This window comes from Brachypodium distachyon, chromosome 2 (genome assembly GCF_000005505.3).
Source record: "Brachypodium distachyon strain Bd21 chromosome 2, Brachypodium_distachyon_v3.0, whole genome shotgun sequence".
Classification (NCBI taxonomy): domain Eukaryota; kingdom Viridiplantae; phylum Streptophyta; class Magnoliopsida; order Poales; family Poaceae; genus Brachypodium; species Brachypodium distachyon.
The window spans coordinates 440,089-464,233 of NC_016132.3; the positions used below are offsets into that span (position 1 = coordinate 440,089).

General features: G+C 47.8%; 6 protein-coding genes across 7 annotated transcripts; 3 read left to right on the top strand and 3 right to left on the bottom strand.

The window, feature by feature from the left end:
* On the top strand, positions 1-2,429 carry LOC100832319 (transcription factor bHLH168). The gene is made up of 2 exons (XM_003564762.4): positions 1-423; positions 1,545-2,429. Exons 1-2 carry the CDS (start codon positions 214-216, stop codon positions 1,962-1,964), a joined length of 630 nt encoding a protein of 209 aa, XP_003564810.1. The 5' UTR covers positions 1-213; the 3' UTR covers positions 1,965-2,429.
* A 2,766-nt stretch (positions 2,430-5,195) lies between these two features.
* Positions 5,196-7,883, top strand: LOC100831114. Its single transcript, XM_003564841.4, has 5 exons — positions 5,196-5,494; positions 5,808-6,473; positions 6,574-6,744; positions 6,827-6,918; positions 6,999-7,883. The coding sequence occupies exons 2-5, from the start codon at positions 5,838-5,840 to the stop codon at positions 7,702-7,704; spliced, it is 1,605 nt and encodes a 534-aa protein (XP_003564889.1). The 5' UTR covers positions 5,196-5,494; positions 5,808-5,837; the 3' UTR covers positions 7,705-7,883.
* Positions 7,884-7,899: 16 nt separating this feature from the next.
* LOC104582457 (F-box protein At5g49610) lies at positions 7,900-10,604 on the bottom strand. The gene is made up of 2 exons (XM_014898117.2): positions 9,195-10,604; positions 7,900-8,192 (listed from the first exon to the last, which is right to left on the bottom strand). Exon 1 carries the CDS (start codon positions 10,467-10,469, stop codon positions 9,243-9,245), a length of 1,227 nt encoding a protein of 408 aa, XP_014753603.1. The 5' UTR covers positions 10,470-10,604; the 3' UTR covers positions 7,900-8,192; positions 9,195-9,242.
* A 4,651-nt stretch (positions 10,605-15,255) lies between these two features.
* On the bottom strand, positions 15,256-16,773 carry LOC106866105. The gene has a single exon (XM_014898775.2). The coding sequence runs from the start codon at positions 16,382-16,384 to the stop codon at positions 15,695-15,697; it is 690 nt and encodes a 229-aa protein (XP_014754261.1). The 5' UTR covers positions 16,385-16,773; the 3' UTR covers positions 15,256-15,694.
* Positions 16,774-18,598: 1,825 nt separating this feature from the next.
* LOC100831722 (peptidyl-prolyl cis-trans isomerase CYP21-3, mitochondrial-like) lies at positions 18,599-21,139 on the top strand. 2 transcript variants are annotated; one of them, XM_024460210.1, is made up of 3 exons: positions 18,620-18,760; positions 19,439-19,495; positions 20,712-21,139. In XM_024460210.1, exon 3 carries the CDS (start codon positions 20,721-20,723, stop codon positions 20,907-20,909), a length of 189 nt encoding a protein of 62 aa, XP_024315978.1. In that variant the 5' UTR covers positions 18,620-18,760; positions 19,439-19,495; positions 20,712-20,720; the 3' UTR covers positions 20,910-21,139. The 2 variants fall into 2 exon arrangements, with proteins under 2 accessions (XP_024315977.1, XP_024315978.1); XM_024460209.1 differs by lacking the exon at positions 19,439-19,495 and having other exon boundaries at positions 18,599-18,760; positions 20,712-21,135.
* A 435-nt stretch (positions 21,140-21,574) lies between these two features.
* Positions 21,575-22,820, bottom strand: LOC100832028. The gene is made up of 2 exons (XM_003565181.3): positions 21,995-22,820; positions 21,575-21,879 (listed from the first exon to the last, which is right to left on the bottom strand). Exon 1 carries the CDS (start codon positions 22,794-22,796, stop codon positions 21,999-22,001), a length of 798 nt encoding a protein of 265 aa, XP_003565229.1. The 5' UTR covers positions 22,797-22,820; the 3' UTR covers positions 21,575-21,879; positions 21,995-21,998.
* Positions 22,821-24,145: the final 1,325 nt, after the last annotated feature.

Sequence of the window (24,145 nt, forward strand, 5' to 3'; positions counted from 1 at the left end):
CCCAGCAGTATAAATAAGCTCCCCCACCCACCCAACAGCCAGCTCAAACAAACAGACCTCCACATCCACACCTTCTCCTTTGCTCCCCTTTCTCTAACCCTCTTCTCATCCATCCATCAGTATCCTGCCTTCTCTGCTTCTTCTTCCCGTCAGTCAGGCAGACCAATTGCTGAAGCTCAAGCTCAAGTGCTGAGCTGCGATTAGTTAGCAGAGATGAAGAGCAGGAGGCAGCAGCAGCAGAGCGTAGGAGTGACGAGCAGCGACGGAGGAGGATGTAATAAGATGGAGAGGAAGGATGTTGAGAAGAACCGGAGGCTGCACATGAAGGGCCTCTGCCTCAAGCTCTCCTCCCTCGTCCCTGCATCTCACCACCATCACAACACCTCTTTCAACTCCTCCTCTCCGCCATCCTCAAACTCCAAGGTAAATAATTTCAATCAATTAACCTCCTGACTCCTCCTCCTCATCTCATTAATCCCACCAAGGTTAATTAAGCGACCATGGATTATTAATCCGGCCTTCTTCCATTTCCCCCTCGTGAACTGAATCATCAGTCCGGGGGTACTAGTAGTAATAATAAAACTACAGTAATAAGCTAAGCACGGTGTCAGCGAGCAGCTACAAGTTACAGTATTCTACAGCAGTACGTTAGGAAAACGTCGCTGTTACTTGTACATGTGCTGTAGCTCTACGTGTATGGAGCAGGCTGCTGCTCTGTCTTCAGGTTCACTCGATTCTTATTGCCCTGCCGCTGCTGCCTGTCTCCCGGATGGATTGGTCTGTATTACGAGATTGCGCTTCGCAAAAGGCGAATCTTGGCAAAAAAATAAATGTACACAATTCCAATCTTTGGTGCTGTCTGTGCTCATGATCCTGACGTTCCAGCCTCAAACAACCAAGAAAAGTTAAAGGGCTGATTTGACGCGATTCGAGATCATTTCTGCGGCACTTTGTCCCAGCAGCTTACCCACGTGCTGCTGCTATAGTTTTAGCTAATCATGCCAGAGATCGTCTGGTAGGTGGTGGTGACAATCAAAGACGCGCTCGCTCGAGTACCACAACTAATTTCTTTTATTTCGGGCACGTGCCTGATTAGTTAGTTAATTTAGTGCCGGTAGACCAGCCCCAACGAGGAATGGAATGGGTAGACAACAATATCAGTGTGTATCAATCAATCAATCACTCGGCGGATAAGTCCCCACTTAACTTAATTTCTCACTAAAAACACAGGAACTATAAAAAAAATCACTTCTTTTTTATGATCACAGCACATCGGAAAAATCTACATACAGTAACAGTGGGCTATAAGTTGACTGTAGAGATTTAAATATCATATTTGTGTTTAGTTAGATGGGTGAGAAGAGAAAATGGGCTGTTAGCTAACAGCCAGCTGCATCACAGGCTCCTAAGCTATTTGTGAGAGAGATATGACCCAGATTTAATAAAATACAACATCTTATAACTCACTATTGTACTTACAGCCAGCTGCTGCCTGCTCCTATGCTATTGCCCTCGCTCTTATCTAACAGTTTATCGATCTACAGGACGCGGCGACGCAGCTGGATCAGCTGGACAGCGCGGCGGCGTACATCAAGCAGCTCAAGTCTCGCATCGACGAGCTGCGGCGCCGCAAGCAATCCCGCGCCGGCAATGGCGGCGGTGGCGGCTCGTCGTCCTCCTCCGGCAACGGCAAAGGCAACGGCGAGATGCTGCCGGTGGTGGAGGTGCGGCAGCAGGAGAACGCGGCGGTGGACGTGGCGCTGGTGAGCGAGGCCGGGAAGCCGTTCAAGCTTCACGAGGTGATCGCCGTGCTGGAGCAGGAAGGCGCCGAGGTCGTCAGCGCCAGCTTCTCCGCCGTCGCCGACAAGATCTTCTACACCATCCACTCCCAGGCGCTCTGCCCACGCATCGGCCTCGACGCCGCCAGGGTCGCCCACCGCCTCAGAGCACTCGCCGCACCCTGAATCATACAAGATCAGATCTGAATTTCTTCTTCTTCTTCGTTGGCGGCGAGAGGCTGAAGCAAACCACCCAAGGGGGATATGTTAGTTGAGCTAGTGATTTAGTTATCAGGAAAGAAAGGAGCTTACTGCTTTCAGTTTCTTGGTTCTTTTTTCATCACTGGGAGGACTTGGTTGCTCTGCGTCATGGCAGGTTGCTGTGTTCTTTCTGTGTCGTGTTTTGTTTGTTTCAGCTTAATTAGATAGCCCCCTTGTGTTCTTGCCTTCTTGGGTCTTGGCTGGCTGGTTGGTCTTGTCAGCTTCAGTTTCGATCGAGATCTAGCGTAGTGCCGTAGTTGTGTAACACTGAGGATGTGGAGAGCTTGAGATCCTAACGTTCTAGGTTTTCAGGAATTTGTGTACTTTCAGAATCTTGAATATCTAGTCTTCAGGAACCGGGTGATCAAATAAAAGAAAAATTCCTGCAGTGATGACATGAGTATTTGTCTGATAGGATTAACTGCTTTTTCTTCTGGATAAACTTTGTTCAAGAATTAATCACAAGAGGTTGATCTCTTCCTTGAAAAAAAAACAGGAGGTCAATCTCAGATTGTTGGTAGGTTTATATCTATACCTCTACTCCACTTTCATTTAATTTTTGCTGATACCAGATGAACTCTGCAAATTACCCTGACAACACCTATCTTCTTCAACAATCGCATCAAGGCTTGCTATCACCTCTTATGCCTTTGAAACAAAAACAGAACAGGTAACCTCTTATGCGCAACAAGCAACCGAGCTGCAAGGATGCTGATTCCTCACGTCTAGCACAAGACAAGGAGAGAAAGGGATCTCTGATAATGACAGCGATAATAATAGAAGCAATCGTTTTGGTTCAGACTTCAGTGGTGCGTATGAACAAGACAACGATACTTAATTTGGACCCATGTTTTGCCTCTTTGGCTTCTCTGCCTGCGTCCATCAGTTTCTCAGCCCACGTTTCTAACATTCGTTTTTTTTACCGGTGGCATTTCAGGGTTCAGACAAGGACAGTGAATCCTACGACGCGTATTCACGCACGTGCTGGATTAATTTGCTACGGTAGTACTACTGATGTTAGTCCATTGTGGTCTGTCAAGAAGTTGTCTGAAACTTGTTGCCTTATCAGTGTGCTAGATCAAGCTTATTGCAGGCTTGATTACAGCACCTGTTGTGTTCTCGGCAGCATAGTAAAGACATGGACAGACAGAGAGAGGGCAAAAACTTAAAAAGGATTTTGGGATGATGACAGCGATAATCAAGCAAAAAATTTCATTTTATTGTGCGTGTGAATGAGACAAGGATTGGATTGGATGGATGGTTTGGACTTGAGCCGCCCATGCCTTTTTGTCTTTTGGTCCTCTGCATCCATCACTTTCATTCACGTTTCTATACACATGTGCCTTGCCCTATTAGCCACGTTGCTATATGTTTTTACCAGCGGCTAGCTTTGCAGAGTAGAACTACGTATACACGCACGTGCTGGATCTTCTAATGAACACGGTACGCTGTACTGATGTTAACTACTCCACTGTGGTATAGTGTTAAAAAGTTGACTGAATCTCTGTGAAAAAGTTATCTGAAACTTACTTATCACTGTGTTGCATGATCAAAGTTCGACAGTCTTTTGTTCAATTACCCTCACCTCACTCTACATATATATCGCTCACGCGGGAAAATTGTTGCAGATAAGTTGTACAAGAGCTTTAGGTGGGTAACTGAGGCTGCTCAAAAGTATATTTGGAAAAAGAAGAAAAGTTTCAGATATGTGCTCAGAGACACTTCGTCCCCCGGCTTGTGTTTGTGTCACTTGAGCAGATCTTTTTGAGCCAGTTTTGGAAGGAGGTTTTGTTGTGCAGGCAGTACTAAACATACCTTTTTTTCCAAAAGTATTTCAATTATGTCGGGGGAATTATTATTTTTGAGAAGATGAGAAGGTGTATGCTCTAGTTAAAGGAAAAACAGCTCAAGAAAACAGAGACGATTAAGCTGATGCACGGCCTTTTTCCTCAGAGAGAGTGAGAAGACGGAGAAAAAATGGATGCATGGCCCACAAGAAGATGGGCTTGAGATGCAAATGAAGCCCATCAACAGAGTATTGTTCGGACAACCTGGCCCAGATTCGAGAGTTTGGCACCACGAGTCCATGTTAGAATTCTCTCTACCATAAACAAAAATGAGCCAATGTCAGAACGAACATGCACCGGCGCACCTAGTTTTAATTTATTTATTTTTGACTATCTTTGCACTCGCTAAGAAAGTATCTCCTCATTTGGTCTGAAAAAAGGAGTTTGGTACACACATAAGAAATAATAAGGGCTCGTATGATTCGATGAAATTTCCGTTGCATTAGGCATTCCCATGAAGCTTGTTTATGTTGTAGGATTAGATTCCTTAAAAGAAATTTTCATCGTTCACCATTTGTGCATGTTTTCGGCCCATTTTTGGCTAGTTGAATGTTCCCACATCGGGCCCACCACTCAATCTCTCCCATCACTCTCTCAAGCATTTTATTACTTGCTATTATCTCTTTCTCCCCCCCCCCCTCCCCGAGTCTTTCCCTCATACAGAGCCCGAGTTGGAGATGATGCCACGGTGGCAGCGAGGGCGAGTAAAGACTAAGCCAGATCAATGCCGACAGGACCCACATGAACAGTGGAGGTGAGGTGGTCATGAGCATGACGATATGCTCCTCTTTGGCCCAAGTTAGGGCATGCCAGCATCGACGAAGAGACCTAGATTTTTCTCGGGCTTAGAGGGATGGCATAGAACAACAACGGTCCAACGGTGGCCAAGTTGTAGTTAAGCCAGGCATGGCGCTACCGCAACACCGGCTGCGCATGGTGGGAGTTCACCTAATGAGCCAACGTTGGTTGTCGGGTCATTAACATGGAAGACGACAACTGTCGTTCGGACAACAAAACGACGGTGAATAGCAGCCGTCCGAATTGACCGCGATAGCAATCCGACAACGTCGTCCGCCGAATCCGATGCCCCCAATGATAGACAAACCAATTATAATCCAAAGTGCAAAATGTATAAATAAAAACAAAGAAAAAACAGAAAGCGAGCACACGTCGGTCACCCTGGTGAACGATGTGGGCAGGGGCATCGGCGTCATTTCACCCTGGTCGCCCCTCCAGCTAGGCAGCTCCAGTCGAGTCGAGTCGACCGTTGGGATTTCGGCGCAACGTTCTGAATTCCCTTTTCTCTTCTTCTTCTCTTATCCTTCTCCTCCTCTCTTCGTCTTCTTCTTCTTCTTCCCCTTTCTAGTCGCCGCCTCCTTCTTTACCGTTGCAGAATCACGAGCTGCGTCAGACACCACCGGATCACCCCACGCGCCTCCTCTCCAGCTCCCCGCCGCAGACTAGCTTCCTCCTCCTCCTACCCTGTCTCGCCGCCGCCGGGGAAATAAGCGCTTCCCCTCTTCGAGCTTCTTGTCAACAGCGGCGGCTGGGGCGATCGATTAGCCCCCGTCTCTTCGGGTCCCGTCTTCCTCCCTCTCCAGTCTCCAGGTAACCAATCGATCGACCGATTGATCATCTCGTTCCCCCCTGCTTCCGAATTCGGTGAATCGATGATGGGTCCTCCCGTTCTTGGGGGCCGATTGGGAGATACTAGTATACTCGACTGGTTCTTGATGCGGCAAGATCGGCGGAAATTCGCCCTGTCCATGAACTTGATTTTATCAATTTCTCTTCTCTTAGTGCGAGGTTGGGTAGAATTTGGGTCCGGTTCGATCGATTACGCTGCGCAATTTCATTTTTAATTCGATCGATTCGTCTAGGAAACTGGATATGAAACCCCTGTTTTTCCTTGTCCCGCCAGATCGATCGACCCCCTCGCCCGGCCGGCGGCATGACGACGCTGTCGACGGGCGTGCTGCTGAAGCTGCTGGACGGGATGAGGTCCGGCGCGGCGAAGCCGGTGGGCGAGCACCGGACGGCGGTGCTGCAGGTGACGGACATCGTGCCGGCGGACATGGACGAGAAGGACCTCTTCCCCAGGCACGGCCAGTTCTACGTCAAGGTCTCCGACTCCTCCCACTCCATCTACGCCACGCTGCCGCTGGCCCAGGCCGACCTCGTGCTCACCAACAAGCTCAGCCTCGGCCAGTTCGTCCACGTCGACCGCCTCGACCCCGGATCCCCTGTGCCCGTCATCGTCGGCGCCAGGCCGCAACCCGGCCGCCACCCGCTCGTCGTCGGCACGCCAGAGCCGCCAGCGAGGGGCAAGGCGGCCGTGCCTCGGAGGGGATCCTGGGGTCCCGAGAACCACGCCATTGCTGCCTCGCCTAAGGTTGCTATCAAGCCCACAGCGCTTAATTTTGACGAGAGGACGCCGGTGAAGGCGACGCCGGCACGCAGCAGCGCGTTGTCGGCGTCTGTGAGGAAGAGCAGCAGCGTGCTGCCCAGGCTGATGACCAGGAGCAGGAGCTTCGCTGCCGACAGAGGCGACCCTCCTCCAAAGATCCCCAAGAGCCCATTCCCAGCTGTATGTGTTGTGTACACCTGAACTAGAATGGCCATGAGTTCGTCTTTCATTGCTTGTGAAGTTCAATGGAGCTAAACTGTTTCTGGGTTTGTTTGTGCAGGAGAAGAGCTCGATGAGCTGCACGGCGGCTTCCAGGCCTATCAGCAGGAGAGTCAGGGTAGAAGAACCCTCCTCACCGGTCTCCGATGACGACACCGCGACGTCCGCTAAGAAGAGGCCGTCGTCAGCCGCTCGTGTGCTGGTGCCAGGGAAGCTCAATTTGCTCGGCAAGGTATGATCAGATCGCTAGCGAATGAAGCTCTGCAGCTGCTGTGACTTGTGTCTGAACTGAATCATGGTGTCAAAAAATTCAGGAAGCCATGGAGCAGATGGAGCAGGCTCAGAAGGTGGCGCTGGAAGCGCTGCGCAACGCCTCGGCCACGGAGAACGTAGCTCGGATCTACAAGTATGTTCTCCTTCTTCATGGCGATTCAGCATTGTTTTTGCTCATCAAATTCTCATGGATAATTTGTTTGGTGTTTACAGGATGTTCTCGGAGCTGAGCAAGGCGGCAAGGCCAGACGCCCCAGCGGCGTGCTTCGAGAGCTTCCTCGGATTCCACCAGGAGGCGGTGCAGGCCGTGGCTGACATAGAGTCTATCCAAGCGGCGATGTCGATGGCTGCCTCCTCGGCTGTGGCGGCGAGCGACGAGCCCCCCGCCGAGGAGGCGCACGTCCTGCAGGAGATAGCTCAGAACAGGACGACAGCCATGAGGCGACGAGGAGGAGGCCTCCTTGGTGGGCTCGGCGGCGTGTCCAAGTCGGTGTCATTCGCGCCGGGCACACTGCTGGATCCTTCTTCAAGGCATGATGGCAGCCGGAGCTTGAGCGCCAGCAGGAAGTGCCTCGCCATGGACAAGACCGGCGGCGAGGGCGAGAAGCGATCCTCCTCTGTTCTGGGCTCGTCTCTGAGGCTGGCAAAGCAGATGCTGGCGGAGGCAGGGAGCTGGTTCATGGAGTTCCTGGAGGCCGTGCTGGAGACCGGCCTGAAGAAGAAGAGGAGCAAGCAATCGTCGTCTTCTTCTTCAGCCACGGGGAAGCAGAGCGGCAGCGGTTGCAGCTGCCCGCAGTCACTGATGCTGAGGGTGATCAACTGGGTGGAGATGGAGCAGAGCGGCGACAGCCGGAAGGCCGGGCACCCGAGGGCGGCCGCCGTTGCCAGGAAGCTCCGGATCAAGGCCAAGAACCCTTGAATGTTCAGGGTTTTATTAGATGAGTCTCCCATGATTCTTGTGCTAGCTAGCTAGGAACGGTGAGTTCCATCACCCATATAGAAGAAACAACACCTGCTCGTGTGCTGTGTATGATGATTGTATCAACATTTGCGAATCACAATTCTTTAATTTTTTGCACATTATTTGTGCTTCAGGAATAATGTGCAAACTGTGGAGCTCGAAAATTGTTTCGGAGTAATATCTCAGTTGTTCAACTAGACATAATTTCTAAACGAGAATTCTCCAGACATTTTTTCCTCACGATTCCCATTAATAAAAAACCATATTGTTCAAGCTAAAATTGTTTCAGGATGAATCAAACCCAAAGCAGACTCCGACGGCAGCATAACGCTTGACACTCCAGAGACCAGCAGACTCTCTAAGCAAAACAGACTACCAGTTTGCATCCCCAAAAGACAATCTTTAGCCCAGCTTTCCTACCAGATGCTTGGTTCAGTTCCTTCTTTCTGCCAAAGAGAACAACAGTTGAGTCAATGACCAATCCAGTGAATTACAGAAAGGAAAAAAGATCATTAGCCAGGTTCCTGGAGTTCCTTCTATACTCTAAGGGACCTACCGAGAAGGATTGAAATGTTGTCTGGAATGCATGGGGTAACCAGAAGAAACCTGACAAAGATTTGATCGATATTTTCAACGTGCCCAAAAACTGGCATTGCTTTCCTCCATTTTGCAATCTTTTTAATATGTCATCTTTTCTCCAAGTTCTCTTTCGAGTTACAAATCGATCAAAAACTCTAATTTGTGATGTTAGTTAAAAATTTCTAGGGGGGACAGCATCATTCATCTTGAAAGATTTACAGAAAGAACTAACAGAGAATATGCCAACTGAAATTAGAGTCCATTGGACAAAAACCACTTCTTGTGAACTCAAACAATACTCCTTCCATCTCTCAAAACTCAGCCATAATATTATAGTGCATACAAAATACTGACAAAGGTCACACAAAAGAACATATTCTATTTATAAATTACTTCAAGTGCAGCTAACACATGTACAGAGAAAGGAGCTAGTGAGGAGCCTCAAGTGCAGTGCAGAGTATGAAACACATGTGCAGTCATAGAATTTCGGAATTTCACTATCCCCCGTTCAAAACAAAAAGATTGTAGGGAATTCGTAGGAAATGGAAATTCTAGTGAGGAGAAGTTTCTTTTCATGGAAATCAAGTATGGAGAAAGTTCCTGCTGTCACAAAATAATCTTTGTTCCAAAAAGATAGACCCACGCCACGAATCCACAAAATGAGGACTAAGGTTTCATATTCTTTGCAAGTTTTCATGCATTTGAGTCGCAAAAATTACAGGAAAATAAAATTTTGAACAAGCATGGTGAGCATGTGTGCATTAACATTTGCATCATATAATTGTTTTAACATGAAAAGCATAGGAAAATGAAGAAAATACTTGGTCCAGGCAGGATTCCTACATAGAAATTACTTTCTAGATACTCACAAGGGAGGATGATAAGCATGGAGACCATGAAGAAGCACCAATTCTCCCCTAGAGCCCTCGGAAAAAACATGGCACCTTCGCACGGCTGTCATCATTCCTCTGGAAGAACGCATGCCTGACAAGACTCTCTCTGAAACAGATTCTAAAAATTCCCAAAGTGACTCCCGGCCACTTCTCCAGCAACTTGCCTTTGCTGTCACAATGAAACAGGTGCACAGGATCACGGCCGTCCACTAGCACGTCTCCATTCCCAGACACGATATCTGCGGAGAAAGACCAATGCTCCGTAACATGTCTCCTCATCTCCGCCATAGGCAATTTGATCCGGTACTTCAACGACCATTCCTCCGTCTTGTAGTCTTGCAGCACCCAGACTCGCGCCGTCATGGTAGCAGGATGCACATAGCCGATGCCAAGCGTCCCATCCCGCATCTCAAGCAGAGACGCCGCCGATAGGTTGGCTAGGGGAGAACGCATCACCCTGAACGATTCCAGCACCGTGTCAAACACTAACAACACAATGCCTTGGAAGCCAATGTACCAGTGCAGGCAATCGTGTAGTAGAACAGGTGTGTGCTCCAGAGCATGGACAAGCAACAAGTCCACATTTTTCATGGCCGGTGAGACCACTACAGGCTGCCCGATGCACCTATGTTCTTGGGAGGAGGAGGACAGCGTGAGAATGCTGTAGACGAAATTGCGTTTATTGTCCGCAAGCTTCCAGTAGAGGACGCGGTACTCGCCGCGATGAGGGTACAGAGACGCGGCATCGCTGCCGGCGAGCTCCGGGAGCGCGCGCCACTGGCGCGTGGCCGGGTTGCAGATGAAGAATCGGCTGCTGTCGGCGAGGGACAGGATGAGGAGGCCGTCGCAGGAGGCGTGGATGGAGAATCCGCGGATGGCGTTGTGGCCGGTGAAGCCGAGGACGGGCAGGCGCACGGCGGGGCTCCGCCGGAGGTCGAAGGCGTAGACGGAGGCGCGGGGTCGGGCGGGGTCGCCGGCGTTGGAGGAGACCAGCGGGAGCGAGGGCTGGCGCAGGTGGTGGGCGAGGAGGAAGGCGCCGTCGGAGGTGTGGCGGCGCCAGGAGCGGCAGACGGCGCGGCAGCGGAGGAGCTCCTTCGCCGGGACGCGCACGAGGATGTCCCACAGGATGAGCTCCTCCGGGAGCACCGGGCCGCCGCCGGCGGCGGCTCCGTCGCGGCGGTTCCGCCTGACCCTCGCGGTGCTCGCCATGGCGTCGCACTCCGAAGCTCCCCAAGCGCCGCCGGTAGCCATCTCTCTAGGGTTCGTTGTGGAATGGCTGATTTGGGGGGAAAAAAACTTCGAAATGTGAAAATTGTGAATAAATAACTGTAGATTTTAAGATTTCCATATTTGGACTTTGGTGCGCGAGAATTCGAAGTTTCGTACTCTGCTGTGCTGTGCAGGAGAAAATCTGTTTGAGCGAAGTTGATGCAACTGTAATTAAGCATTGTTCTTAAAATCAATTAGCGATCCATTTGAAAAACATTTGAGGAATGTTTGATTGTGTACTTAAGCAATGTTCTTAAAATCAACGGAAATTATTACGCGCTCATGTTCGCGCGTGACGCACTGCTGAGTTGGCTGTTGCGGTGCTCGTTCGTGCGGCTGCCCCTACTGTGCTATCCTGCTGCTGCAGGCATTTTTTCTTCTTCTTTTTTTCCCTACGGAATACCTGCTGCTCTTGATGCATGCATGCATTCATTACCTTTTTTTTTCTACGGAAATTATAAGAAAAACATGTCCGTCCGCTCTTACGGCCTTGTTTCTCGTGGCTGCCACGACGTCGACGGCGCTCTCGCCACCACGCACTGTGCCAGTCTTCTCGCAACTACGCGTCATGTCGCCTGTCTGCGCAACCCGCCCGAAACCGTGCACGTCGCCTCGTGCTGCCCCGCCACCGCCTTGAGCCGTTCTAACCTCTATGTGTCGCTCCCCTCGCCGCCACGAGCAATAGTTGTTGTTGCCAACGTGGTAGCCATCGGAGGTAGCAATTTGTGTTCACCAGAGGTGGCAATTTATCTGCATTATGAATGGCAATTTATGTTCATCGGAGGTGGCAATTTATCTACATTAAAGATTACAATTTGTGTTCATAAGAGGTGGCAATGAGTATGCATTAGGATGGCAATTTATGCTCCTCAAAGTCTGGCAATTTATGTGCATTAGGGGTGCCAATATCTGTGAATTATGAATGACATGGGGATAGGTTTGTGTGTGTCGTCTTACACGGAGGTGATAGATCAATTTGGAGTGGAGTAAATGTGGGATGCACTGGTGGGTGTTATATAACCGAAATGGATGGACTTACTTGGTTATTCGTGTTCATAGGGGAGGCAATTTGTGTGTATTACTGATGGCAGTGTGTGTTCATTAGCGTGCGGCAATTTGTGTGTACTATGGGTGGTAATTTATACTCGTTAGAGAGTGGCAATTTGTGTGTATTATGAGAGGCAATTTGTGTGCATTAGGCGTGGCATTTTGTGTGCACTAAAGAGACATGGACACAAGGTTTGTGTGGGTTGTTTTGAATGGATGTGATATCTTGATTTGGAGTTGATGAGATGCGGGGATGCTATGGTGCATGGTAGATTTTTGACCGAAGTATATTGGCATGGTTATTGTGTTCATTAGAGAGTGCAAATTATATTCATCAGGGATGACAATTTGTTTGCATTAGGTATGACAAGGAAGATAGGTGTGTAGGGGGTCAATTTAAACCGACATTACATGGTTATTTCTGTTCATTAGGATGGTAATTTATATTAATTAGGGGTGACAAATTGTGCTAAAATTTTAAGGTCTTTTTTGAACTCGTGAAGTCTCATGGTCCATGTCTGACGTTCATGTTGTTGTATTCGGAACTCATATTAAAATGTGTTGAATCCACCCGTGACAAACCTAACGTGGCACAAACTAATGTTGACGTAGTAAAGACAATCTGACATAGCATGGCCTGCTGCTGATGCAGCCGACGCGTGTCGGAGCTATAGACACAACATGCCTAGCTGCTAGGACTTGGCGTGAAAAGGACTAGCTAAGCTGTCGCGGATTTGCTGGAACGTAGTGCGTGGTTCCTTTAGCGTGACCGTCACGCGTTGCTTATAGTGCGACCGTCGCACGATATTACAACTTTATATATTGGAAAGTGACAACTTTGTATATTACATGGTGGCAACTTTATACACTAGAAGGTGGCAACTTTTAGCACAAACTTTTTTTTTCGAAACATATCAATATAAGATCTTGTTTCGAAGATCTCATCGAGACAAAATTAACCATGAAGACGGATCGTAAATCGGATGTACAGTTTGAGAGATAGAACATTTTAAGTGACATTTTACAAAATACACATGCATTGCTCCTTGACGCAGCAGCTGCTGCTGTGCTAGTTGCATGCATGCATGGATGCGGATTGTTGCGGCTGAGTGGGCTGCATGCATGCGGGCTAGTGCCACTGTACGCGCAGATGGACTAGCGCGGGAACGTTGGCGTGTTATTCTAGCCCATCTAAAATCAATTGGTGATCGAAATGGTGTCTGGGATGGATGTGAAATAACAAATTTTCTAGGATTGACAAAAAAGAAGGTTGACATGGTGTCGGGGATGGATGAGAAATAAAAGCACATTAACTTATGCGCAATACAAATTATGATCCGCCAAAAAGATATGTCACACCATGTAAGGATAATTCCATCTTCTAATGTTTTTGACATTTTTCCACCAAAAATTGTGTGGGAAAACAACATCGGCTTTATAAAATAACCACATAGAATATGGTTTTAACATAACATAAAATGCATAGATAAATAAATAAAGTACAATGGTTTTAACATGAAATGCACAGATAAATAAACAAATGTACTTTATTATAGGACTCCTTCGTAGAGAGAAAAAGTACTTTATAGATACTCATGGGAGATGCTCGCATGAAGACCCCGCAACGACGAGCTCCAACCGCCTCCCTCCGCTGGAGCGGCTGACCCATCCTCCGCGACGCGAGCGGTTCGGAAACTCTTCAACCTCGTCGTCGTGCTCCTGCGCCCCGTGCGGCCACTGAATGTGGTGGGGATGCCGTCCCCGGCGTCTTCGACCTCGTTGATTGGATCATGTTGATTGTATCTTCAATCGTGTTGATTGGATCTTTGGCCTCCATCTTGCGCATTTGTTTTGCTCCTATCTTCATGTTCCATGAGATCTATTTTTGTAATTTAATTCCTAATTGATCCATGTGAGCATGCAGAGCATGTGCTTGGGTTTCTTGATGTGCTTTCCCAATTGATCCATGTGCGCATGCAAAGCATGTTCTTGGGTTTCTAGATTGCTCAGAATTTTTAAGGATTGGTTTTTGTTGCAAAGATTAATAAAAAATTAAGATTTGGTTGATTCTGATCAACAAGCAATTGTACCCGGAGGTGTCAATCCGTTCTTGAAGTATTGATGTCTCTATTTCTTCTGTAGTTTTTTACAAATTTTTTGGAGAGATCAAAAGATAGTTAACATTAGTTTTGATTAATTAGGATAAGTTGATACGTCCAGCTATGTCGACAACACTTGTGCCATTTTGAATATCTTGCAAATGGTCTATATTACCATCTCAATTGGCCCACTACAAATACATAAATACCTCTACCTGAGCCAAAACAATACTCAAATCATCTGGACCGGTGATTCATCAGCCACCGCTTTCAAAATAGTCGATAGGGATGCCGAGCACCCTGGTGCTCGGGAGTCATTCTTCCGTGTCCCACCAAAATGATCTCTAGTCCCTACAGGCCTCGTTAGCTATCAAGTAGTATGTGTATACCACTTTTGGCTATCAAATAGTATGTGAATTCCACTTTTGGCTATCAAATATGTGAATACCACTCTGTTTTTGCCGATCTGCCCAGCGGGGGAAAAGGAAGGCAAGGCATGAACGCGGGAAGGCAGGGCGCGACTTTTTCCAGTTTCCTTTCGTGCAAATTCCTTTCATTTCCTTTCCCCTGCTCCCAATTGCTCGATACAGGCATGGAAGTAGGAATCGATTGGATCTGAGAAGGGAACTGCCGCCATTGAGAGCCATTGCACGTTTCTGAATTTCTGAAGAACAGAAGAGGGGCCAAATGAACTGTTGAAAATGCAATGCATCAGCTCAAGCTCATGCATCATATCAGGCACAAGCCCTGGGGAAAATTCAATCCGCCAGTGCAACTGGTGGTCCCTTGCTGAACCCCATATATCTAGGATCATTACTATCAGCTCCAGGAAGACACTGCCGCGTTCCTCATCAAATCAGTTATATCAGCGTTTTGGTGAAACTTCCAAGCATGTGAGGAAGTAACAGACCTCTGCGCCACCACTCCCAGGGTTTTCGCATATATACTTTCTAACTGTAATTCTGATTCTGCCCAATACAAGTAACTCCCTGCGATGCTGGCCAGTAAATTAAGTACACGTGCCAATAGCACTCATACATATTATCATTGAATAATACTCCACCTAAAGTTTTGATAAAACTTGTTGTCAATGCACTCCCAAGTCCCAAGAAGTGAAACACAGCAAGTTTGGATCCATATTGAGATCCTACTACTCATAAACCTCCCGCTACTCCAGTACTAAGGACAAGGATTACTATTTGTGCTAGCCTCATATGTTTCTTTATTTGTAAGTTATCACAAATCTCTCTAGTATACTTCAGCTCATCTTGAAGATTTTGTAGTTCTATCATCGGGATTTGCCCCGTTTTACTGTACGCTTTGCTCCAGTACAGACTTTTGTACTACTGAATGAAGACCCTGAGTCCTCATTTGTTTTTAACCATGCTTGTTAATTGTCTAGGGATAAGACATCGGAAATTTTGGCGTCATCAGTTTATCATGCCACCAGTTATCTTACCAAAATCGTAGATCCAAAGGGGAACTAGTGACTCATGTATGGAGTATTAAATTACCTTTAGAATATTTTGTTCATGCTAATGCTAATTAAACGAAATAGGCTTTTCTATAATCTGAAATTTTACTTAAGAACATTCTTAGCCCATGTCACTGTAACCATTGAATGTTCTGTAAGGATATATATATTATCTGCATATGTAATAGAGCAGCAATACAGGAAATAGGAATTCGAACAGGCATTATGAAATGGTCTTAACATGAAATGCACAAGACAGAAAAACAAGTTGCTTAGTTCAAGCTTCCAAGATAGAAATTATTTCTAGATACTCACGAAGGTAAGCATGGAGACCATGAAGGAGCACCAATGCTCCTACAGTCCTCGGAAAAAACGTGGCACCCTCCCACGTCTGCCATTTTTCCTCTGGAAGAACGCATGCCTTATAAGGCTTTCTTTGAAACAGAGCCCAAGAACCCTTGGAACTTCACCCTGCCATTGGTATTTCTCCAGCAACTTGCCGTTGCTCTCACAGTGAAACAGGTTGGGGTAGCAAAGACGCTCACTAGTTACCAGCATATCTCCATTCTCAGACACAACCTTTCCGCTTAAAGCAGGGACCCCATACGGAAATGTTCCCTCGTCTCCGCCACAGACAATACAACCCTGTACTTTAATGACCATACCTCCATCTTGTAGTCTCGCAGCACCCATAATTCTGCCATAGTGGTAGCATAATCTATATGGCTGATGCCAAGTGTACCGTCTATCTCAAGCAAACGTACTGATCTGTTGGCTATGGGAGACTGCATCAACCTGAATGACTCAACCAGAGTGTCGAAAACCAGTACCTTGCCGTCGAAGAAGTTGCTACCAAGGTGCCAGTGCAGGCAGTCGTGTAGCAGGACAGGCCGGTGCGTGCAGGCGCGAATAAACCACTGGTTCGGCAATTCCTTCATGGCCGGTGAGGCCACAGGCAGCCCGATGCACCTCGGTGCCCCGGAGAAGGAGACAGTGAGGACGTGGAAGACTGTACTGTCGCAATTGCGCCCTGTGTGCCTCGAGTAGAGCCGGAGGGGCGGTGAGGGTGCAGAGCGGCGACGTCGCCGCCGGTCAGATCCGGGAGCGCGTGGCCGGGTTGCAGAAGTAGAAGCGGTGGTTCCCGAGGGACAGGAGGAGGAGGCCGTCGCAGGAGGCGTGGATGGTGAAGCCACGGCGGCTTGAATAGTCTTCGAACCCGAGGACGGGCCGGCGCACGGCGGGGGTTCGCCGGATGTCGAAGGCGTCGACCGCGCCATGGACGTGGGTCCTTTGGGAGGAAGAAGAGCAGCGGGAGCGACGGCTGGCGCCAGGAGCGGCAGACCGCGCCGCAGCGGAGGAAGTACTTTGCCGGCAGGCGGAGGAGGATATCCCAGAGGAGGAGCTCCTCGGGGAGGACAGCAAAATTTCAGAGGAGGAGGAGAAATGGGAGGAAAGAGAACCGAGCGGACGACTCGTGAATCGCCCGGCTGCAGCACAACAAACGAAAATCAAGCGCTAGGGCCAGCGCTGCAGATCCGGTGCGTCTTCCTCCTCCCGCGCGCAAATCTTTCTATGTTTGTGTCCAGTATTACTATTGTCCAAAAACAAAAGCTGCCGCTGGCTGCATGAAGGAGCCAACACTAACCATGTTTCTGCCATCCTCTCTGTTTCTTTTTCCTATACAGTGACTGAAGGTTGTTGATGAAAAAGGGTGCTGGCTACTTTACTCAAGCTACAACTATGTCATGGGGCTTTTTACATCGTCTGGATCAAAACTAACGGCTTGTTTGCCGGTGATCTTATTTAGTACTTTCTCCGTTGATTCTTGTCGAAATATTAAATGTATCTAGACGTTTTTTAAAAATAAATACATCTATTTTTAGGCAAATTTGAGACAAGAATTATGAAACAGAGGGAAAATTATGTTTGCCTAGTGCTTTCTTTTAAAGACTCCTGTAATGTTTAAAGTGTCGTTGTCATGGTGTTATGCGTCAGTTTCCGTCGATTACTTGTTTGCTGGAGTAACTGTTGGTGTTATTGTTCTATGTGGCATGTCTTTGCTTAATGACCAGTTGCTTAAATATTATTTAGCGTCTCGTCATTTCCTGATGCTATGTATGCCATATACAGTGTATGTTGTTTAGAAATGGCCACAAAAATGCTTTGTGTTGTAGATCCCAGCAGATCAAAGCATTAAATGCTTAAGCATTCAATAAGACAAAGCTAATAGCCAACCTAATAGCCTGCTTATTACATGAGTACTTATCCATGGTGGCTTTAAGTGACATGGCAAAGCTAATAGCCAACCTAACAGCCAACTGCAGGCTCTCTTATTAATCATACTTTGAATGAGTCGCACCAGTGCTAAAGCGCCAGATGCTTTGAGATGTACTCCACCTTCAGATGCTTTGAGATGTGTGCACGAGATAGGGTTAAGAGATTTTATTGTACTTATTTTTGGCAGCTAGATAGAGATACGATTTGTTTTTAAAAAGATGTCGGAAGGGTGAAATACACCGGCTCAAAAAAATAGTGAATAATAAACCACTAGTCTCCAAACTCATACTGCATCATAAAAAAAAGTACTTTAGTAATTCCGGTCGTACATGAATTCAGAAAACGCATAAAAAGAGAGTGAATAATAAACTACTAATCTCCAAACTCATACTCCGTCATAAAAAAGAGTACTTTAGTAATTCCGGTTGTACATGAATTCAAAAAACGCATGTTTAGCTTCATAATCTTACTTTGGTTTAAAACGATAGAGGCTTGGGCCACACCTACATGTGTTGTCTACCTGACGCCATCGACGGCCACGCCGAGGACGGAGGAGGGATATGAGTCTTTAAAACTCTCTTTTCTCTATGAGGTGAGGTCTTGGTCGTCGGCATGATTGTTTCGACTCCACATCATGACACGGCCCACATGAGTTGTTCTTAACAATGTTGCAAAGAAACACGTGGCTGAGCGTGAGGCTTTTAGCAAGTTGGGTCATCATTTGTTGGAGAGGCAGAAAGCGTAGGCCTTTAGTAAGGTAGTAGGCATTGCCGACCGCCATGGCACATGGCACGAGAAGGGAGGAGCTAGCCTTCGTAAATGTCGTGGCGGCGTGACCATCGACTAGGGCCATTCGGCTGCGTAGAAAGTGCTCGCCGATGCCGATAGCATTGTACTCCCTCCGTCCCATATTAAGTGACTTTCTATTACGTGTATCTAAATGTTTTTTTAGGTATAGATATATCCATGTTTGGATAAATTTGGATCACTTATTATGTGACGGAGGGAGTATAAGACATCGAAGGACATGTATGAGGTGGTCGCCACGTGACAGGTTTAATAGATTCTGCATGATTTTTAGAGCAAAGTGTAGCAGTAAGGTGAGATTATTGAGTTAAAATGTGTATTTTTTTTTCGTGTTATAGTGAAATAAAGTGTTTAAATGTCAGCGACTAAAGGCGTATTTGACTAGTCGACAAAAGGCGTACTAGTATTTGACTGGTACGGCTATACGTACTGTATACGTTGTCATGCCCCCTGGTCTTCTTCCTCCCACGCGCCTTCCCTCGGTCCCCCGGTCTTCTTCCCCTTCGCGGGACGAGCACCTCCTCCATCTCCATCCCATCCGGGCCTCTCCGCCGCGCCGCGAATTGAAGGTATGATGCTCGAATCGGCGCAAACCCAAGTTCGATTTTGCTACCGCCGTTGGCCGATCTCGTCCGATTACAGTCAAAATAGGATATAATCCTTGTAATTTTGTCGGGGATTTGGTTCGAGTTCACGGTCGCCGGTAGATCCCAGCTCACGTCTTCTCCCTTTCCTCCCCTATAGTCTAGATTAGTGTGCGACGGATGGATCTGTCGCCATGTTTGGTCCGCGCCCCGATCTGATCCCCTCGTGAGGCCTAGATATAGATAGAAGACCTTGTTGGCAGGATTGTTTATATGGAATCGAATCAAGGACCTGCTATGAATCCCAATAACGCCCGTGCTGTGTGGGTCAGTCAAATGTTTGTTTAGAGTTCTATCTTGGATGGTCTGTAGACATGGCATGCTCTCCTTGTATATGCTTTTAGGACAGTCAATCAGTCATGCTGCCAGTTATCGAGCTACATCGAGCTATTTGTATGGCACCACTCATGATGTTGATGAAGGCCCTTGATTCTTGAATTCTGGTGGTAAGATAGTGAATGGTGTTGGCAGATGGTAGAAGAAACTGCGGCGTCCAAATATTGATATGAATTGCATTTGGAAGCAGCGATACTTAATGTAGTACTGCAGATTGTTTGTACTTTGTATGATATTGAAATGTGTTTTTTCATATGTTCGTTTCAGCTAGAATGGACTAGAACTCGATCTGACACCGCGTCCAAACTTGCACTTGTTATTTTGGTACACCATCTCCACTTTTGGATTGAATGATCGTATTCTATGTCATCAGATTTCCTTTTAGCTACTTGTCTAGACTGTTGTTCGCTTAGTATTTTAACTACCAGTCTCAACATTATTTTCTAATTCTACTAGACTTTCCGTTTTGGAAAACCAAGACATACTTATCAAGCTAAGGCCTAAGGATACTCTTGCTTATCGGTCTCTCTGAGTGTCATTATGGTGTCACCTATCATATCGACTTCAGAAAATTAAGGCCGATAAAAGTATAACGAACTCCCATATTTTTGTTAGTCTATGCGAGAGCTGTCCCTATGCCAAGTATTATATGTGAATAATGTTACCTAGGTTTTCCTTTATACTGCAAAGTTGTCAGGTCCGTCACTGATGATTTTTGTTTTCAGCATAAGCACTGACCCTCTTAGCTCGTCTTGAAAGCACCAATCCTTTTAGTTCCTCCTTTATATAATATGTAAAGGGCAGAAGATATAGAAAGGAACATTAAGGCTTCCCAATTGCAAGTCCCATAGCTGGCCTGTGGCTTGACATGACTTCCTGGACCTTCAGTACTGCTCTGTTCCCCCCCCCCCCCCCCCACCCCCCCCAATCTTGTACATGTGTATGGTTTTTATCTTGGAGACCATAATTTATAGAAGCCATCCTCCTATGTCATATAAGTTAAATCCATTCAGATGCAGTCAAGTGTCAAAACCTATGAGAGGTCTCATTCTTATGATTTGAAGCCGCAGACAGCACCTCCAAACTGCAATCTGAAGTTTTGAATGCATCATATTCTCTGTTGACACTGGGTGTCCCTCTGTTATATATATCCTGTGCAGCACTATTATCCTTCGGTTCGTACATTTACTATTTCAAGCCAAACCATTTATCCATTGTTAGGCATTTGCTTGTTTAGGTATAAAGTGTTAGCAAGGTGAGTATTCCATTATCTGCAAGAGCATAATCTGTGGGAACACATGGACGAGGGAACACGACTGTAAGAACATAATTTGTGCAATCTGATGCTTGTAGGTGTAGTTATTACTGACTGATATGTGAGATCGCTCTCTTCACAAGCTTATAATGCAGTTTACTATGCATCAAGCAAAAACTTCTTCCATGTTGTTCAGCAAAAAATGAATAGTGATTCTTTTATACCTTTGTAAAATTTCCCTATGCTGCTGATTCATGCTGCTGATTCCTTTCTTGGCATTACCAGAAGTGAACCATGGCGAAGATCAAGCCAAAGGCATTGCTGGCGCAAAGCAAGCAGAAGAAGGCCCCTACACAAATCGGGCTGACCAAGATAATCACCTACGTCGTCCTTGGCGCCCTTGTTGTCTCTTCCGTTTATTATGCTTACCAATACTGGCAGAGCAAAGGACCGTCAGGAGCAGAAACTGTTGTAGGGAACTAGTCCAAAGTTTGTAATTGATTTTGTTGGTGCTGCTGTTGTTGTTGAATCATGGTATGGGCTAATTTTGGTCGTCACAATCCAGTAAATGGGACATATAGACAGGTCATGTCATGTTTAGTTGTATCCCCTGGTACATTACCTCAACATCTATGCTATACTTATTTGAAATGGATGTACTTTTTTCTGGGGCGATCTTTGCATGAATGGAAATGATGGAAGTTCTTGCTGTTTCATGTTTGCAATAGTAGCGCTCTACTGTTCTTCCTACTCAGTCTCAGATAAACCACAGGTCAAAAACTGACAGAGATATAGCCAGTGCTTAATGAGATTCTTGGTGATCTAAGCATTTTAGTTTTGTCAGTGCCTCCGTGCAGTCCTGGGAACAAATCGAACTCCATACAACAAGCTGGGGATCAGCAAACAATCCTCAGAACAGAACTGGGAAGAATAAAGTGCCATTAAACAATGATTAAAATGTCATCCAAAATCATCCGATTCTGACACTCGGTGCCGCGATTCGATCGTCCGCAGATAGAAGATGCGGATTGCACGTCCCATTCAATAAACCCGTAACTAAACAAGCAGCTAGCCTAAGGTAGCCAATATAACATGACAAATGGATGCATAAACCTGATAGCATAATCCATTTATACAGACATCCCAAGTTTTCAGAAATTCTTCCTTGAGCACTTTTCGATTTTCAAACAATATACTGAGATCGTAATGGATACAGCACAAAACAACAGGAGCACCTCCAGAATCCCAATAAAACGCAGAATTGCAGATACGACATTGCATTGCATTACATTCCATGACTCTACTACGGAGTACCAATTAACTAACGAAGCATGTTAATCTGACTGAACCGGAAGGTTGCATCATCATGAACATCGATCAGGTGAAGTAGTGGACAAAACTAGCTTGATTTGTTGGATGTGCTTCCTCCTCCTCTTCCTCCAGGCCGTCCACTCTGATTCAAGTGAAAGAGATCAACAACGAGACGAACTAGAGTAACAGATTCATGTAGTTACAGGAAGGAGTAGAGTAGCAGTGAGGCCTGCAGAAATGCTGTACAGTTGACGTACCTTATCAGCCGAGGAAAGCGCCCCCGTCGGCCAAGTCGGAGAAGCGGGCGACGTCCTTTGGGTCGAGGAAGCTGGAGATGACCATGACGGCGAGGTCGACGTGCTTGATGGCGAGGTTCACGGCGGTGCACGCGCGGTCGAGGTACGCGCGGGCCTGCTCCATGTCGCCGCTGGTGTCGCGCGGACGCTCCTCCACGGTCGTGCCGCTGTCCTGCGGGGGTTCGTTGGTGGCGACGGTGGCCGGAGCCGAGGGAGCTCGTCCGTGACGGCGGCGGCGGCGGCGGCCGGTCTTGGCGCTGACCTTCTTCGGGGGCTCGGAGGCGGCGGTGGCCGGGCGGGCGATGTTGACGAGGTGCTCGACGCAGCGGGGGAGGAGGTGCTCCTGGGGCAGCTTGACGGCGTAGAAGGCGGACTCGACGCGGGAGAAGGCCTCGACCTGCGTCGTCGGCCGCGCGGGGAGCTTCTGCGCGAGCAGCGCGTCGAAGAGCTTGTCGTCGGGCATGAGGGCGAAGACGGGGTTGAGCGCGAGGCGGGCGCCGTTCTCGGCGGCCATGGTGAGGCAGGAGCCGAGGTAGCGCGCGCCGGCCTCGATGCCGGTGAAGTAGACGTCGACGATGCCGGAGACGACCTCCTCCAGCCGCTCGCGCCGCGCCGCCTCGTCGTCGTCGCCCGGCGCGGGGGCCTCCTGGAGCCGGAGCTGCAGCTGGAGCATCCTGTCGCGGTTGTGGCGGATGTTGTGGGACGCGCACTTGGCCTGCATCAGGATGATCCCTAGCTCCTCCTTGCCGTCCACCCCCGCCATTGCCGCTTCTCTCTCTGAGTTTAGTTTACGGGGAAGAGATTGACGGAAAGAAAGATGGCGCCGCCTGAGATTTTAGGCAAGAGGGCAAGGGAAACAGAACCACGGAAAGGCAGCTGGAGAGGGACACGTGGCTTGTGCCTATTGGCAGCGCGCCAGGCAACCAAGACCGCCTGCTTTTGCGGGTGCGTGCTCTACAGCTGCAGGCTAGATGTTGCTGCGTGCCAACGGCGGCACTACGAGACACAATTCCATTTGGTCATCACAAAGGAGTTTATTAAATAATAAAACATTGCTGTAAACTAAACGGAGTTATTACAATTAAAAGTTTAGAAAAGCAAACGATTTTTTGTGCAATACCTAAAACTTGTAAGAGTATGGATTTTCCTAACCCGATCGTACTACACTTTCTATCGCGCGAGACCGTTGGACATGAGTGGTCCACAAAACGGAGCGTGGATCAAGAATAAAGTTTTACCAACTCTTTATGCACCTCGTCGACGGCGATCTTGCCGGTGGCATTGAAGAGAATGGGGCGGTTGGTCGCTGCTCTTCTGGAGTGGTGGATCTAGTTTTGTGTTTCTGTTTTGCAGACAATTTATATGTATCTCGGTTTATTGGTTAGTTTTTTGATCGGCGAGGCTTGGCCAGTTTCGACCTCATCGTGGAGTTGGTGAGGCCAGATCTACTCAGATCTGTTTGGCTGGACCTGGAATAGTCATCCAATTCTCTTCGTTGCAATCTTCTCCGGAACGATGGTCTGTTTCTTGGATCACTGTCGCAGGTGTCTTCTGGCTCCGACCGGCGACTTGTCGGCTGCTACGTCAACAATGTTTTCCTTGCTCCGACGTGGTTCGGAGGTCCAGAGGCCAGCATCGCTCACGGCATGCCCCCGGTGGGTGCAAGAGGAAGATAACGACAAAAACTTGCTTTTAATTTTTTTTTTACTTGGGAGGTAATCAACTGATGCGCGAGAGGCGTCGGACTCCACCAACCCCCAACGCAGGCGAGCCTCGAGATACCGGAGTGTATCCTCAAACAAGCCATGATGACGGAGAATCTGGAGCTCCTGCTGGATTTCCAGTCGGTGGTGCTGAGCGGGCTCCAGGATGACGACGAAGGACGTGCTAGCTCCAGGACAAGAACGCGTAAGTGGTGAGCGAGCTATAGGATGACAACATGGCCGCGGCGGACGGTTTCGAGGATGATGCGGCGGCCGAGCTCCAGAACATCAAAGCGATATTGTCAGGCCAAATCCGCAAGTGCTGCCCTCTTAATTCCTTGGCTTCACCGCAAATTGACGCGATCGAAACCCTAGATTAGCAGGGAGACCACCATGTAGGATTCCCCGA

Excerpts from the sequence above, each read along its gene's own strand:
- LOC100832319 (XM_003564762.4), top strand. The coding sequence starts at position 214 with ATGAAGAGCAGGAGGCAGCAGCAGCAGAGCGTAGGAGTGACGAGCAGC. Across the intron at positions 424-1,544 it reads CGCCATCCTCAAACTCCAAG|GACGCGGCGACGCAGCTGGA; the intron begins GTAAATAATTTC and ends ATCGATCTACAG.
- LOC100831114 (XM_003564841.4), top strand. The coding sequence starts at position 5,838 with ATGACGACGCTGTCGACGGGCGTGCTGCTGAAGCTGCTGGACGGGATG. Across the intron at positions 6,474-6,573 it reads CCAAGAGCCCATTCCCAGCT|GAGAAGAGCTCGATGAGCTG; the intron begins GTATGTGTTGTG and ends TTGTTTGTGCAG. Across the intron at positions 6,919-6,998 it reads AACGTAGCTCGGATCTACAA|GATGTTCTCGGAGCTGAGCA; the intron begins GTATGTTCTCCT and ends TGGTGTTTACAG.
- LOC104582457 (XM_014898117.2), bottom strand. The coding sequence starts at position 10,469 with ATGGCTACCGGCGGCGCTTGGGGAGCTTCGGAGTGCGACGCCATGGCG.
- LOC106866105 (XM_014898775.2), bottom strand. The coding sequence starts at position 16,384 with ATGGCGCGGTCGACGCCTTCGACATCCGGCGAACCCCCGCCGTGCGCC.
- LOC100831722 (XM_024460209.1), top strand. The coding sequence starts at position 20,721 with ATGGCGAAGATCAAGCCAAAGGCATTGCTGGCGCAAAGCAAGCAGAAG.
- LOC100832028 (XM_003565181.3), bottom strand. The coding sequence starts at position 22,796 with ATGGCGGGGGTGGACGGCAAGGAGGAGCTAGGGATCATCCTGATGCAG.